We start from the raw sequence: 15457 nt of genomic DNA, 5'->3' as shown, positions 1-15457 counted from the left end.
AACGCGCATATTTTTGAACAAAGTGTATTTTATTAAACAATTGTTGACCATTGTGTTCTACTAGTACTATACATTTACAGTGTGCGTGTGTGTGTCAGTGTGTCAGTGTGTGTGTGTGTGTATGTGTGTGTATGTGTGTGTGTGTGTGTGTCACGGGTATGTGTGTGTGTGTGTGTGTGTGTGTGTGTGTGTGTTAGTGTGTATGTGTGTTTATCCTACATACGTGAGAGAGACACCCGTGAGATAATAATCGTTCAAATCACACGTGTCTATATGAAATAAGGTCATGTCAAGCAAGTCTGGCAGGGACCTGTTTTTCCACTGCTTATGATGCCAAAGTCACCGAGACAAACGTCATTATAGAAACAAAAATTGCACTCGCTAATTACCCTCGATGAATCTTTAGAACTAACACGTCACGCCACACTTTCAGAGTGACGTTTCTTTGCTTTGACGTAATAGATTGCACGAGGCTTTAGAAGAGATCTAGTTTCCAAAACAAGCGTCTTCAATTTAGCTGCCTCGACTGCAAGACATTTTCAGTAAAATACACGTAAGTACAGTATGTAGGATAAACAGAATACTACATGGCTTGCTGTGTCGTACCAGATTATTTTACACTCGTTGCTTTTTTAAATAGTGAACAGCTCGCTTTCGCTCGCAGTTCAATATTTAAAAAAACAACTCGTGTAAATTTGGTACAACACAGCAAGCCATGTAGTATTCTCTATGTGTGCGTGAGTACGTGCGCGTGTGTGTGTGTGTGTTTGTGCGTGAGTACGTGCGTGTGTGTGTGTGTGTGTGTGTGCAGTGTGTGTGTGTGCGTGTGTGTGTGTGTGCGTGCGTGCGTGCGTGTGTGTGTGTGTGAGTGTGTGCGTGAGTACGTGCCTGCGTGCGTGTGTGCGTGTGTGTGCGTGTGTTCAAGAGTGTGTGTTTGTTGCGTGGTGTCCTCGTCAGTCGCATGCAGAATTCTAACATATACAATGTGAAAACAGTGAGTAAAACGAATAAGGCTCACAACTTCATTACAGCAGTCCTGATGTGTTGAGAAAAGCATCAACGTGTATTGCGGCGAAACAACTGAATACAAAACAAAAAGAAAAGCTTGCAGAAGTATGTTTGGGTCTATCAAGACTTTGTGAACAACGAATTCTCCCTTTCAAGTAAAGGGGCATGTCTGCTTGTCTTTGCGGCTTTGAAGGTAGGGAGATTTTACAGCTTTAACGACCAAATGCCAGTCGCATTTGACAAGCTTGTTTTCTTTTCTTTGAATGACCATAACGACAGGTGTTCAGTCGTAATCATTTTTAGAGCTGTCCCTTGTCAGGTACAAAATCGCCAAGATATTCTGATCGTAGGCTCCGGAACTGCAACGTCGATATATCACATGAACACTGCGCATGAAAAAAGAAAAGGCCTGTACAAAAAACGCGTCTCACTTTTTGGCTGCAAGGAGGTTGGGTTGTCCTCCAGTTTGATGAAGTCTCGCATGTTGTGCGGCACTGTCGGGTCCACCTCCGTCACGTCTATGATGTCACCCCCCCCCCCCCCCCTTCGTCTCCACCCCCACCGCCAGCCTTCCGTTCCACTCGAATTGCACAAAACGCATCTTATGGGCAGAATATACCTGCGCAGTTTCAGCGGCACAGACGACGCGCGGCCTATTATTTATGCCGCGATAGGGATTATGACGAGTCAGGGCCGGACTACCGGGGGGGTTATGGGGGTTGCGCAACCCCCCCCCCTAGCCTAAACATGTACCTTACTTATTTAATTTTTTTTTTATTATTGCTTATTTTATGCCGTTTCATGCAAGGAGCGACCATTTTCCTATCTCAGAATATGACCTACCCGTCAGCTTCAGGGGGCTTCGCCCCCTGACCCCCACAACGAGGGGGAGTGGGTTCTAGGGTTTCCGGACCCCCCCCCCCCCCCAGCCAAAAAATAAAAATATTGAATGAGGTATGCATTTCTTTATTTTACATTGAGTTTCAATTTTTGGGGTATTAATCAGTGACAAAATCTGCTGCCTGAAACTGGTAATGATCATCCTCAGAATGCACCAGATTGCACCATTTTGCATCCTTTTTCTCAAAATTTTCCGGGGGGGGCATGCCCCCGGACCCCCCTAGCAAGCTAGGCGCTTCGCGCCGTCGGCTCGGCGCTTCGCGCCTTCACACCCATATCTTCACAATATACTTTTGAAAAAAACCAGTCATAAAATGAACTGATCCGCCCCTGCCGCCAGGGGGGACATCCCCCTGGGCCACCACTGGCAACCCTCCCCCTCCTCTTCGCCTAGTCCGGCCCTGCGAGTACTTGGCCTGAAGTTTTCCTTTCATGCAACGTGTAGCTGGCTGGGATAATCTTCAGTGTGTCGTCGATCCTCCTGAAGTTATATGTGAGCGGAGCCCCTTACCGGTTGAAACTGTGCTACTTGCGCGAACACTTGTTCGTGATTGACTATCAACATTAATGATGCAAATGTTCAGTTGAGAGCATATGGTTCCCGAGAAGCGTAACCCTGTTACAACTTAATTGGTGTCCAACTCCACACAAACCCTCAGCAGTACATCTTGACTTTTGAACGTAAACCTATGAATTTACATATTGTGCGATAAGTGCTACTAGGGTCAAGGTTAACGGCTTAGATTTCTGTATCTGTGGGTTACGTCGGTAGCATCCAGATTGCTGGCCGCGAAGTTTGGCGCGGTCAATCTTTGAAGCCGGGCATTCCTATGTAGGTCGGACTCAATGCTGCGGTCACTTCAATGTTGTCTGTTACAGTTGAATTTACTATGATTACAGAACACGTCCCACTCACAGGCACATGACACTGGGTGGTCAGAGTGGTGGAAGCTCTGCTCTGGTCAACTCATACCTTACATGTATATCAGTATCGGACAAGAGAGCACGCCACAGCAGCCACAGGCCCAGCCCACCTCCAGTCAAGTGCCTGTGGTGCCCTCTAGATGACATTGTACACACACACACAACAAATACATGTGAAAAGTAAGACCGAGTCTCATTATCCCTCAACATTCTCTCATTACCTATTTGTGCTTAATTCTAGTCACAGACAGAAGTCTTTTCTGCTGTGTGTTTCTGTGTATGTATTTGCACCAGCACACACACACACACACACACACACACACACACACACATACACACACACACACACACATATACACACACTCAGGTGCAGAAATATTGCAGGCATAATATTGCAAATGAGTTTATTGTTTTAATGCAGATCATTAACCAAAAATCTAAATATTAGGATAATAATTCATGTTTCTCTGTTGTTACAGGAGTTTTTTTTCCAAAACCATCCTTGGAGAGGGGAGGGTGGGGGTGATGGGAGGGTAAAGGAGTTGCAGTGGGAGGGGCAGGTGCAAAACACAAACAATCAATAATTATGAATTATGCTCAAGACTATCTCTTTTATATAGCAAAACAAATCATAAGCATTCACTCGACCATTATATGTCAGCTAACAAATCACAAATAAAGACTCATCAAAATCACTTGATCTAATTTCCATTTGGTTTTGCAATAACTTCTTGATACACAACCATTATGTAAATGTGAAAGCTAGATGTTCTAAGGCAGCTGTGAACCAACATTTTAAAATAATCAAATTGTACAAAGTGTAACAGTTCTGGTTGACTGTGCTGTGTATTTCGGGAATCTACACTGTTTTGTTCTTAACTACTTTGCATGTCTGTATTATTTGACAATGTACAATACAAATGGTGATGGTGTGTGTGTGGGGGTGTGTGTGTGGGTGTGTGTGTGTGGGGGTGTGTGGGTGTGTGTGCGGGTGTGTGTGTGGGTGGGTGTTTGTGTGTGTGTGTGGGTGTGGGGGTGTGTGTGTGGGTGTGTGTGTGGGGGTGTGTGTGTGGGTGTGTGTGTGTGGGTGTGTGTGTGTGGGGGTGTGTGTGGGGGTGTGTGTGGGTGGGGGTGTGTGTGTGGGTGTGTGTGGGTGTGTGTGTGTGGGTGGGGGTGTGTGTGTGTGTGTGTGTGGGTGTGTGTGTGTGTGTGGGTGTGTGTGTGTGTGTGTGTGTGGGTGTGTGTGTGGGGGTGTGTGTGGGGGTGTGTGTGGGGGTGTGTGTGTGGGTGTGGGTGTGTGTGGGGGGGTGTTTGTGTGTGTACCTACATGCATGTGTTTGTGTGTGCATGCAAGCGTGGGTGTGAATAGATGTGTGAGCTGCAAACTAAATGGTCAAATCCAACAACAAAACTAAAGCAACATCTCCACACTAACATCATGTTCTGAAGTCTACAAATTTTTTTCTTCAACATTTTGGCTAGATCGTGTTAATATGGCCCCTGGCAATTCTAGCACACCATCAGCTTTATGATCGACACTTTTCACCATACTTTTGACAAATATGTTCAGTAAAGAGAAAACAGTGTACCAGTTACTATCCTTGCACTACCACCCCCCCCCCTCTCTCTCCCCCAAATAAAAACAAAAACAAAACAAAAAACCGCACACACACAAAACACAGACAAAAAAACACACACAAAAACAAAAAACCAACAACAACAAAAACAACGCTTTCATGCCTTCAAATAATTCTGTGATCACAGCAGAGAGAAGTCTTAACTTCCTTAGCCCTTACTTTGTGCATGTACATGTATAAGTAATGCATGTAGAACTATGCAGTTTTACAAATAAACTGACATGTTCAATCAGTTATAACAGGCAAAATAATAAGGTACTTACATGTATCATCAATCACAAGGTGAACAATTTTTGTAAGAAATCACAGATTGGAAATGCTTAGTACAAGTAAACTATTATAACTGGAGAAGTAATATAACAAGCTTATTTTCAGGCAGATCATATACATTCACCCATGTTCTGTACTTTTTATCAAGATTCTGTCTTAACAGATTCTTCTCTGTAAAATGCTATGACAGTTCCATCGTGAGTATCACACTCCTTTGAGAACTATAACATTGGTTATTTGTCAACTAACTTTAATCTTTCTCCAGAGCACAACTCATTTCACTGCGCATGTCGCTGTTTAAATCTAAGTAAGCAATCAAGAAAGTATCATGTAACCGAGCGCCGAAACACTACGATCACCTCGGTAGGCGAAGTGCAATCAAACAAGATTGAAAATGTTAGGGCTAATTTCTTAGCCCTATAAAAACTGTTATGCAAACCCGAAGGTTTCCATGAACATACCGACAATCGGAAACCACCAGACCCCATCACAAACAGACTTCTACAATCCACTGGTGTTGACTTTTAAAGGCCAACAACTCGGGTGCAGAGTCTGCTGTGAAAGGAGCGGTAGCCTCCCCTGTCACAATCATAACAATTCTCGTCCTGAAAAATGACACCTACATAGTTTATCTCTTTAACATTCAAACATTGTAAATTGTACTTGAAACAACTTGTCGCACAAAACAGAAAAAAAGGTTTACCGAGTCATAGTCTATTCCCTTTAGAGGTGCACTCACTCACAGTACACGTACATCAACGTGTTACATAAAAAGGTTAAACAACCATGCAAGAAACAGCCACAAATCATTGTGTTATTTTCGCAATCACTTTTGCACTGAACGCATTAATATATCAGTGCATTACCATGTAGCACAGTTTCCCTGTCTCCTTTAGGGACAATTTATATGTCTTTCTGACCCTGCACCAAGTGTTTTCCTCTAAGACTCAGAAGTAACAGATTGTTGTATGGTCATTTTTAATAGACCTAATATATGATGGAAAAGAACTGAAAGGGTTTGACTCTGACCAATGAAGGTGACGATGGGAGGGGGGGGGGGGGGGGGGGGCATGAAATAAAGTGATTGTGCATTTGTGTTTCATACCGGGTAGCCAGAATCAGCACTGACTAACAGGCACAAACAAATATGTATTCAGGCTCTGCAGACGTCACAAACATTCCTTTTTTTCCTCAAGAGGGGATTAAGAAGGCACACAATATGGACAATATTAAATAGACTTTGGGATGGATCATTTTGAAGAAGAATGAATTGCTACTGCACAATACCAAGAAGACAAAACATTATGCCAATGAATGCCACCGAATGATCAGGAAAACAGGAGTAGGGATTAGGTGAGAACTTCTTGTCTCTTTATTTATTTGCTGCTTAAACAACTACAAAGCAATAACAACAAGCTATAAGATGTATCACAATGATATCCGGCACAGGCAGAAGCAGCCAGAAAAACAACAACATAAAAACAATAATCCAGGCAAAACAATAAAAACCAAATACAAGTGTTTATCACCAGATTTGTTACTTAACTCTGCATTACATGTACCAGAAAAAAAGGCTGATTTTCATTTTCTACAGCTTATCTGAAGGTTCTGCAACTTTTCTTAAGTCACTGAGTTCCTTCACCAATAATAAATAATTGTCAATTTACGGGCTGATTTCAACATACTTCTTAATTTTCAGTCAAATACCAGTTGAATCATTTCCCAAAGCACAGTGACAAATCAGTCCAGTCACTCACATTAACATCTAAACTCTTGCTGTAGCTAGCTAATTGTTTTATTGAACTTGCATCAAGGGCACTCGAGCAGTCAATTTGTTTGGTCAGTTACGGTCATCACACGATCTTGTTGGTAATGGTCCCAATTTCTTCAATTTCTACCTCCACTACGTCCCCCTTCTGAAACAAACATAAACATAATCAACATTAAGATCGCATACACAAGAAAAAGAAAGAAAATCTTGCGAAAAGTGGGGTTAAAGGCACAGTACGCCTCCCGTAAACCATCACAGATACTGTCAGGCTTTTACACACATACAAACACCCTTTCGTTTAAACACTCACCGCTTGAGAACATCCTAGGTGCCCTACATAAAGAGCGAGCAATCTTCAAAGAATTAATTTTGCTGATTGCCTGATCATACAATCGGACAGTGCGTTTTGGCGCTAGACCTAACTTTTAACGTGTTACACAAACATTCTTAAATCATAAAAGAATTCTTTTTTCATCAAGACAAGATCAGTACAATTCGAAGTTTTGAACATTTGAAAAAAGAAAAGCCCGGAAGCAGGGTCACGCAAGGTCGTGGTTCTCGTAGCAGACGACGGTTATGCCTATCGCCAGTTCCTCTGAACAGTCAAAAGCCATCGATAGAGTGCGTGTGAATTACAGCCGTTTGTTGCGTTTAGATTCAGAGGTACATAATAACGTGCTATTGCAGATAAGCTTACAGCGAGTCACATTGAAATCACAAACTGACGACTACATTGTGAAAAAAAGGAAACAGGATCACACGGGTTCACAATGGCTCAGGGGTAAGATAAACCACGCAAAAATAAATTCTTTGAAAATTGCTCGCTCTTTACGGAGGGCACCAAAGATGTTCTCAAGCGGTAAGTGTTTAAATGAAAGGGTGTTTGTACTGTGTGTAAAAGCCTGACAGTATCTGTGATGGTTTACGGGAGGCGCACTGTGCCCATACCTGTCAAGCTCTTGTGGACTCTCATCATAAGATTTTGCTAACAAAACCATAAGTTTGCACCAAAAAGCATAAGACAATGTGCAAATGTGCAGAAGTCGTTTGATTAATCACCACAAGAACTAAATACATGCACACACATACACACACAAAAACAAGAAATCTGCCTTATTTCACACATAAGAAAAACACACTTTTCTCAACACTGAACTGCACTGTTTTATGTAATTTTGAAATGCAAAGCATGTTTAAATGTAAATTTATTGTACGGAGAATCACCTAAATTGTACGAAGACAGTACACTTCCAACCAGACACACATTTAGAGATTTACACCCCTCACCAATTTTTTTTATCAGAATGCGCAAAAACACCACTTGATAGTAAAGGCACAAGACAAGTGTGTTTTAACAACATTCATTCATTGAGCACAGTGATTCAATCATGAATGGAAACCCCCACCACAAAAGAGAACATTTTATCCAAACAGAACATGTAAAACACACAAGTTACAAGCCAGAAACTCATGTGTGTCTCAACAATCAAGGACAAATACCAGATCAACAAAAATATGACATGTAAATGCTTTAGTTTGAGGTCGCTCATGTTTTAAAAACAAGTCGTATATGATCGGTTGTGACAGACATCCGGTGCCAACTTTTGCTCTCTACCTCTTCGAAAATGCATCATAACGCCCTTATTTTTATTTATATGGCTTCACACTAGGTACAACGTGAGAAAATACTGTGTAGATACTAGAACAACAAAAAATATTACATGTAAATGCTTTAGTTTGAGGTCGCGCGTGTTCTAAAAACAAGTCCGACGTGATCGGAGGTGACAGGAATCCGCCTACTTTCACTTTCGATCGCTAGCTCTTCGAAAATGCATCACAACTCCCTTAGTTTCTTCTTCTCTTCTTGTCGTTCGCCAAGTCTCCCTTAGTTTCATTTCTATGGCTTAAAACTTCGTACAACGTGAGAAAATACCTTGAAGATACCGAGAACAACAACAATAGTACATGTAACTGCTTTAATTTGAGGTCGCGTGTGGTCAAGCGTTGTCACACAGTACTCAGTCAGATCTCGCGCTGACGGTGTGCACATGCGCGTTGCCTTGTACTTCCGCCGGATCAGTTACCGCGAGAGCTTTTAGCTGTTACTTTGTTCTCGGACGAACCTTTGCGATCTTTTTTTTATTTGACCAAATTGTTTTGTAAAAACCGTAAGATCTTCGGCATACGCCGTAAGACTTGAAAAACATCAAAATTCCGTAAGAATTACGCGAAAAACGCAAGACTTGACAGGTATGTGTGCCTTTAAGATGATATGGTGGGGATGGGCATGAATATGTTGCTACTACTGCTTGCTTTCCACTGGGAGAATGCAACCCAAATTTCACAGCAAGGGGATAATAAAGTAATAGAAAATGAAATGAAATATAAACAACAACAACTGAAGCTAAGTAGCATCAGCAAGGGTAGCAGCCAGCAGCAATGGTAGCAGCAGCTGTTGTTACATACATGCTATTGTTATTGTTACAAAGTCAACACACACACAAACACAGACAGATAGACATAGATCAATATGCACACAGACACAAACCTTGAGAAACTCTGGAGGCTTGCGAAAGACTCCAACACCAGGAGGTGTACCAGTCAGGATGACATCACCAGGTTTCAAGGTCATGAACCTGGTTGAACAGGGTTAGAAATACATTTTAAATTTTTTTTTTCATTTTCATTTTCATTACTTTATTGTCCCATCGCTGGGAAATTCGGGTCACTTCCTCCCAGTGGAAAGCTAGCAGCAACGGAGTCGCGCTACCCAGGTGTCTGCGTGTTTAGGTGTATTCAGCCACCTGCACTTATGACAGATTGACCAAGGTCTTTTACGTGCCATTGTGGTGACACGGGGGTGGGGCATGGCTTCCGTCTCAGGGTCTGCACATAAAAGTTGACCCGTGTCCGTCCCGGCCCGAATTCGAACCAGCGACCTTACGATCACAAGTCCAGTGCTCTACCAACTGAAGCTTTCTTACAACAACATCAACAACACCTGCCAAGAGAGAAAACTTATCTTAATCATTATTACACACACACACACACACACACACACACACACACACACACACACCAACAATAGTAACATGAACAACAGCAACAAAAGAGATCGAGTCAGAGCAAAAGACAAACACAATCAGATCCCCTCCCCCTAACTACCCCCCTCCACACACACACATAATTATAATTATGCATCAATTTTAAGCAAAAGAATGAAGCAGGAAAGACTTACTTTGAAATAAAAGCTATGAGTTCTGGAGTTTTGAAGACCAGTTGATTTGTGCTACTGTCTTGTTTCACAACTCCGTTCACCCGGGTCCATAGCTTGAGGTTATGTGGATCTGCAATGAAACAAATCTTGTTCATAGCTCCTTGAATGACAGACCAGTTATTAAAGTGTTTTTTTTAACTGGCAGTTTTAAATTTTGTTGCTCGTTTTTAAATAAAAAACATACTGGAAAAGAACCTGTCAATGGGTCTGTGTTAGCAGTTTTCATTGCACCGGATAGTTTTTTAGCATCAGAATAAAGCTTTTAACCAAATAACACACTAGTTGAACTCATGAATTTGATCAAAGCCCTTAATTTTTTGTGGAAACACAACCAGGACAGTTCTATTGTTCTGTGCGCTTTTGTTATGTTATGTGTTTTTGTTTTGTTTTTACAAATCTCTCTAAACTGGTGAATGTGACACAGTCATTGCGCATGTCTGATATCTTCTTCTTCTTGTCGTTCGCTGTTAAATCGTCAGTCCGGACTGCAGTGCGAAACGTGCTGTCCTCTCGCTTGTCTGATATTAAAGTGCAACCATTTTAAAATATGTTTGAGCTTGAAATATTCTATTTACATAATCTGGAAGGAGATGTGGTGGGTTTTGAAAGTGGTGAACCGATCGGTTAAATTCAAAGCCACTCTACCAATTTTCTTTATTACCACTACTGCTACATTGGAACCCTCCTTTTGGGGCCCCTTGATTGAAGACTCCCTCCCTTTTACCACCCTGTTTTCTCAGATTTTCTGTTCATAACCTCTGTAAATTGACCCCCATTTTAAGACTGACCCTTCTTTTTCATACCTGATTTTCTCAGAAATTTTTTCGGTCATAAAATATGTACTTAGTTATTGGATACAATGCTTCGAGAGCAGTCACAAACTATGGTAAAAGCCATTGTGGTTTATGTCGCAGAACTATGCAACACGACTGCAGCTGGTACTTTACTCAGAGTAGAATTTTCTCAGAATGACATATCATATAAATCACAGCACATATACTAAAGTGACATAATTTTACATACCTTTTAGATCTTCCTTCATAATGATGGCCGGACCCAAGGGACAGAATCCATCCATTGACTTGCCCAGCAGGAATTGTCCCCCATTTTTAAACTGCCAGTCCCTGGCGCTGACATCATGTGCAACGGTGAAACCAAACACGTAGTCCATCGCTTTATCAACCTTGAAGAAGAAACAAAAATTCTCCTTGAAACACATTGATGATGTGGTAGAGTACTATTCCTCATTTAACAAACAAACAAACAAAATATTGAGGGATCTTAAAATATTTGGATTTGAATTATTTACAATAATATTAATCAAGAGATTTTTTCATTTGTGTACTATAATCTCTTATACTGAATAAGTTAAATGGTCAGCTCAAAATCGTAGTCTGGACTCAAATGGAGTATATTTTTCCAAAAATCCTAACAAAAAATAGTAAATGTAATACATTACTCCAAAATAGTAAGGGTAAACAGTCCTATCATATATTTCATCAAATGGCTAAATCGAGCTAGAACATTCAATCATAATTATGAACAGAGAATACTCAAGCTGATGTGAACTCAGGATATATAACGGTTTGATTTCATCAACCCTTGCTAAAAAGACTCATAAGATAAAATACAAAATAAAATAAAAGTTTGAAAGAGAGAGGAATAGCAACAAAATTAAATTAAAATGTATGCCAGACAGTATCTAGTAATTTCATAGAAGTCCAAGAGTGTTTGTAGTTGTAACTGATGTAACTTGGTCGTTACTTTACTTTAATCTATCATCCAATTGCATACAAAATTGGGTCGCTTCCTCGATCCCAGTGAAAAGCGATTAGCAACAAGAGTTGCGTCACCTAAATGTGTGCGTGCTTCGGTGTAATCTGCTACCTGCTCTTTTATCAGAATGATGGAAGGTCTTTAACTTGCCACAATGGTGACACAAGTGTGGGACATGGATACCGTCTCTGAGTTTAAACATAAAGTTGACCTGTGTCCCTCCTAGCCTGCACGGATTGAACCCTGGGGCCTGGGGATCACTAATTCAGTAAACATTATGGTATTCATTTGCGTACACTAATTTACAAAATAGATTCATTTATGTTTTTCACAAGCAGAATCGGAAAAAATGTAAAATTAGTGGTCATACTTACAGGAACATCTTTTGCAGTTCTGCCTATCACTATGGCCAGTTCCACTTCCCAGTCCAGTTGCTGAAGTAAAACATCAATGAAAGAATAAATCAAGAAACATCAATCATTTAACCAGAAGGGTATTGTTTCAGTATAAATAATCCATCATGACAGGTATGCACGGGATTCTTTTTAAGATGTAGATTGTAATAGACTGCACGCACACGCCCAGTGGGATTCCCAGTAGCAGTGCCTCGTGGTATCAGCTATGTACCCCATGAGCGAAGTGGCGCAGTGGTAAGACGTCGGCCTCCTAATCGGGAGGTTGTGAGTTCGAATCCCGGTCGCTGCCGCCTGGTGAGTTAAGAGTGGAGATTTTTCCGATCTCCCAGGTCAACTTATGTGCAGACCTGCTAGTGACTCAACCCCCTTCGTGTGTACACGCAAGCACAAGACCAAGTGCGCACGGAAAAGATCCTGTAATCCATGTCGGAGTTCGGTGGGTTACGGAAACACGAAAATACCCAGCATGCCTACCCAACGAAAGCGGAGTGAAGCTGACTATGTTCTCAGAGTATAGTGTGGGGAACCCAAATGGGAAAACGAGCTCACACGTCACCAGAATTTCTGGAACGCTGAAGAAGAAGAAGTACCCCGTGAGCACGTGAATGTACAGAAACTCTGTACCCCCATTCTCCCAAGTACTGTTGAACGTGTCATGCATGTTAGCTTATAATTTTGATAACCGATTTATTTTGAAAACTTGTAATTAACTTTGCTTAAGTTCTGTATATAAACTGTAGAAACTTTCTTTTGTCGTGTGACTATTGATGCAAGATTGAATGTTGACTGCGAGTGTGCTTTGACTGAGTCTATGTACAATGTGATGTTCTTTCTTTACTTTCTTTATTTGGTGTTTAACGTCGTTTTCAACCACGAAGGGTTATATCGCGACGGACAATGTGATGTGACGTGTGTTAGAATTAATGCATTTGTGACACAGGTAACTCAATGGAACCCGTAATTACTAATCAAATACCAGAAAATATGTTTATCATTTCAGTGCACATGTACTATCATGGCAGTTACTATGAAAGAATGCCTTTGTGAGTGAATTCACTTTGAGTTTTCAGTCTTACCAATACAGGTAACATGCACACACACTATGATAATTCTTATGTATCCAGTTTTGATAAGCAGTTTCTGGGTCAATGCTACTTCAGCACTTGTTATTCAAGTGTATAATTTTGATAAATGTCACCCTTTTTTTTCTTACGTTCTGCGGCCTTCAGCTAGGTTATCTAAGCTACGTTGTGTACATATATGTTTAATGTTAGCTATCAGATTACTACCTGAAGCTGTAAAATATACATATAAAAAAAAAACACACGCCAGAGAGACACTCAGACAGGGAAAGTGAAAGAGAGATTGGGAGAGAGAGACCTCTTGTGCATACCTGTGTATGCATGCATAATACATGTGTGCCCGCATAAGTCATAATACATATGTGCCCGCATACTCAAATCAACAAGCATGTTAATTGGGAAAACATGCATTCTTGAAATCAAGTTTGCACTAATGTCTGTGGCAACTAATTACTGTGACTGAGTTCATGAAGCACAACAATCACTTTTGGAGATATGTAAAGCCAAACAGGATTGAGATTTTAGAGCTAAATTAATAGCCCTATAAAAACTGCCATGGGTACGCACTGGTTCCCAAGAGCATAAAAGGAGACAGCAGGAGCCAGACACTATCACAAACAGAACCCAGCAATTGACAGATGTCAAGCCAGCGACGTAGAAGAAACGTCAAGCTACTATAAATACCTGGCACTCTTCGCCGGCAGACAACTCTGCAGAGTAGCTGCTGTGAAGGATGACGCAGTAGTCTCCCAATCACATTACCCTGCCAAACTAACCACATCACAATCAAGCAATCCAGGACAGCTTTACAAATGGGCAAAAACACTGTCGTGTTATACCTGTGTGACTTCAGGGTAAGGGATGTCGTCAGTAGGGCCGATAATGGAACTGGTGAACTTGCTGAAGATGACTGGTTCCTCTGGCACTGGTGCTCCCTGTTCTTCACAATGGTCTCTGTAGTTCATCCCCACACACAGCACCTTCTCTGGGTTGGTGATGGGCGCTATCACCTTCACGTTCTCCCTCTTCAGCCTAAAGTGGCCACTATTCACTGAACTGTTCAAATGAAAACAGATCTGTGGTTAATTAATGCGTAACTACCATGCATGGCGATCTTAACAGAGAGTGCATGTAGAGAACGCTGTGGTAACTACTGTAACAAGCTGATGATAAAGTAATGCTCTCTGAGAGTGAGACAGTACAGGACAACAGTGAGATGTATTGTATGTGTGTGTGTGTGTGTGTTGTGTGTGTTTGTTGTGTGTGTTTGTGTGAGCTGTGCAGTAGGCTCATATGGCAAGGACTTATTTCTGGTCGAATCAAGTTGAAGTTGCACTAATGCCACTGTAGTTAACTATTTGCATCCCCCTCCCTTGTGACTTGTCAACCTGTGTGTGTGTGTGTAAGTATACTTGCATGCATGTGTGTTTGTTCAGCTGAAATTTACTAAACAATATCAATACATGATGATGATTACTCCCATTCCCTGTTTCATTAGATGTGCTGCATACACTAACTTACACCATAAATATCCCTTAAATCTATGCTTACACTGACTATAAGTGCGTCACACTTGTGTGCGCAAATAAATGCGTGTCAGTTTAGTGCGCACATGTGTATACATGCACTCAAATAATTATGGTGTCTCACTTTTTGGCTGCAAGGAGGTTGGGCTGTCCTCCTTTGATGAAGTCTCGCATGTTGTGCGGCACTGTCGGGTCCACCTCCGTCACGTCTATGATGTCACCCCCCTCCTTCGTCTCCACCCCCACCGCCAGCCTTCCGTTCCACTCGAATTGCACAAAACGCATCTTGCCGGTTGAAACTGTGCTTACTGCGCGGACACTTTTTCGCAAGCGACTAGCAGCATCAATGAAGCACTTGTGCTGTGGAGACGTCGCCGAGAGCAGTGACACTGTTGATACTTGTTGACCAACCACGCACAAACGCAATGGTACTCGGTGCATCATCTAGTGACCTTTGCACTACTGCCTCTTAATCTGCATATTGTGCGATATGAGTTGTGTGGTTGGTTGTGTGATAAGTACAAAGAAGGTCAAGGTTTACGGTTTGGATATCAAAACCAGTTGGAAGTTCGTCGCTCCAGCTTTCAAAGTATTCCTGTGCAGGGCGCTCAGGCGACAAGTCACATCAAAGCTGTCTGCTCGAGCTAGATTTACGACCCATTTCAGAACACGTCCCATTCTGGAAGGCAAAGAATCACTGTACTGCAATACGACCACAGGCACATGAAACTGGGAGAGCACAAGAAACTGTACAAGAGGGAAGATTCCCTCTTTCCCCTCTCCCCATAGCAGTGTGTATGTGTGTCAGTGAGTGTGTGTGTGTGTGTGTGTGTGTGTGTGTGTGTGTGTGTGTGTGTGTGTGTGTGTGTG

General features: G+C 41.8%; 1 protein-coding gene across 1 annotated transcript; it reads right to left on the bottom strand.

Annotated features, from left to right (window-relative positions):
* Window positions 1-3219: 3219 nt before the first annotated feature.
* LOC138981411 (oxaloacetate tautomerase fahd2, mitochondrial-like) lies at window positions 3220-15145 on the bottom strand. Its single transcript, XM_070354327.1, has 7 exons — window positions 14712-15145; window positions 13901-14117; window positions 11938-11997; window positions 10811-10970; window positions 9749-9857; window positions 9059-9146; window positions 3220-6655 (listed from the first exon to the last, which is right to left on the bottom strand). The coding sequence occupies exons 1-7, from the start codon at window positions 15029-15031 to the stop codon at window positions 6593-6595; spliced, it is 1017 nt and encodes a 338-aa protein (XP_070210428.1). The 5' UTR covers window positions 15032-15145; the 3' UTR covers window positions 3220-6592.
* Window positions 15146-15457: the final 312 nt, after the last annotated feature.

Source organism: Littorina saxatilis, linkage group LG12, assembly GCF_037325665.1.
Source record: "Littorina saxatilis isolate snail1 linkage group LG12, US_GU_Lsax_2.0, whole genome shotgun sequence".
NCBI classification, from domain to species: domain Eukaryota; kingdom Metazoa; phylum Mollusca; class Gastropoda; order Littorinimorpha; family Littorinidae; genus Littorina; species Littorina saxatilis.
The sequence above is the reverse complement of the archived record's forward strand: the minus strand, read 5'-3'. Positions and strand labels throughout refer to the sequence as shown.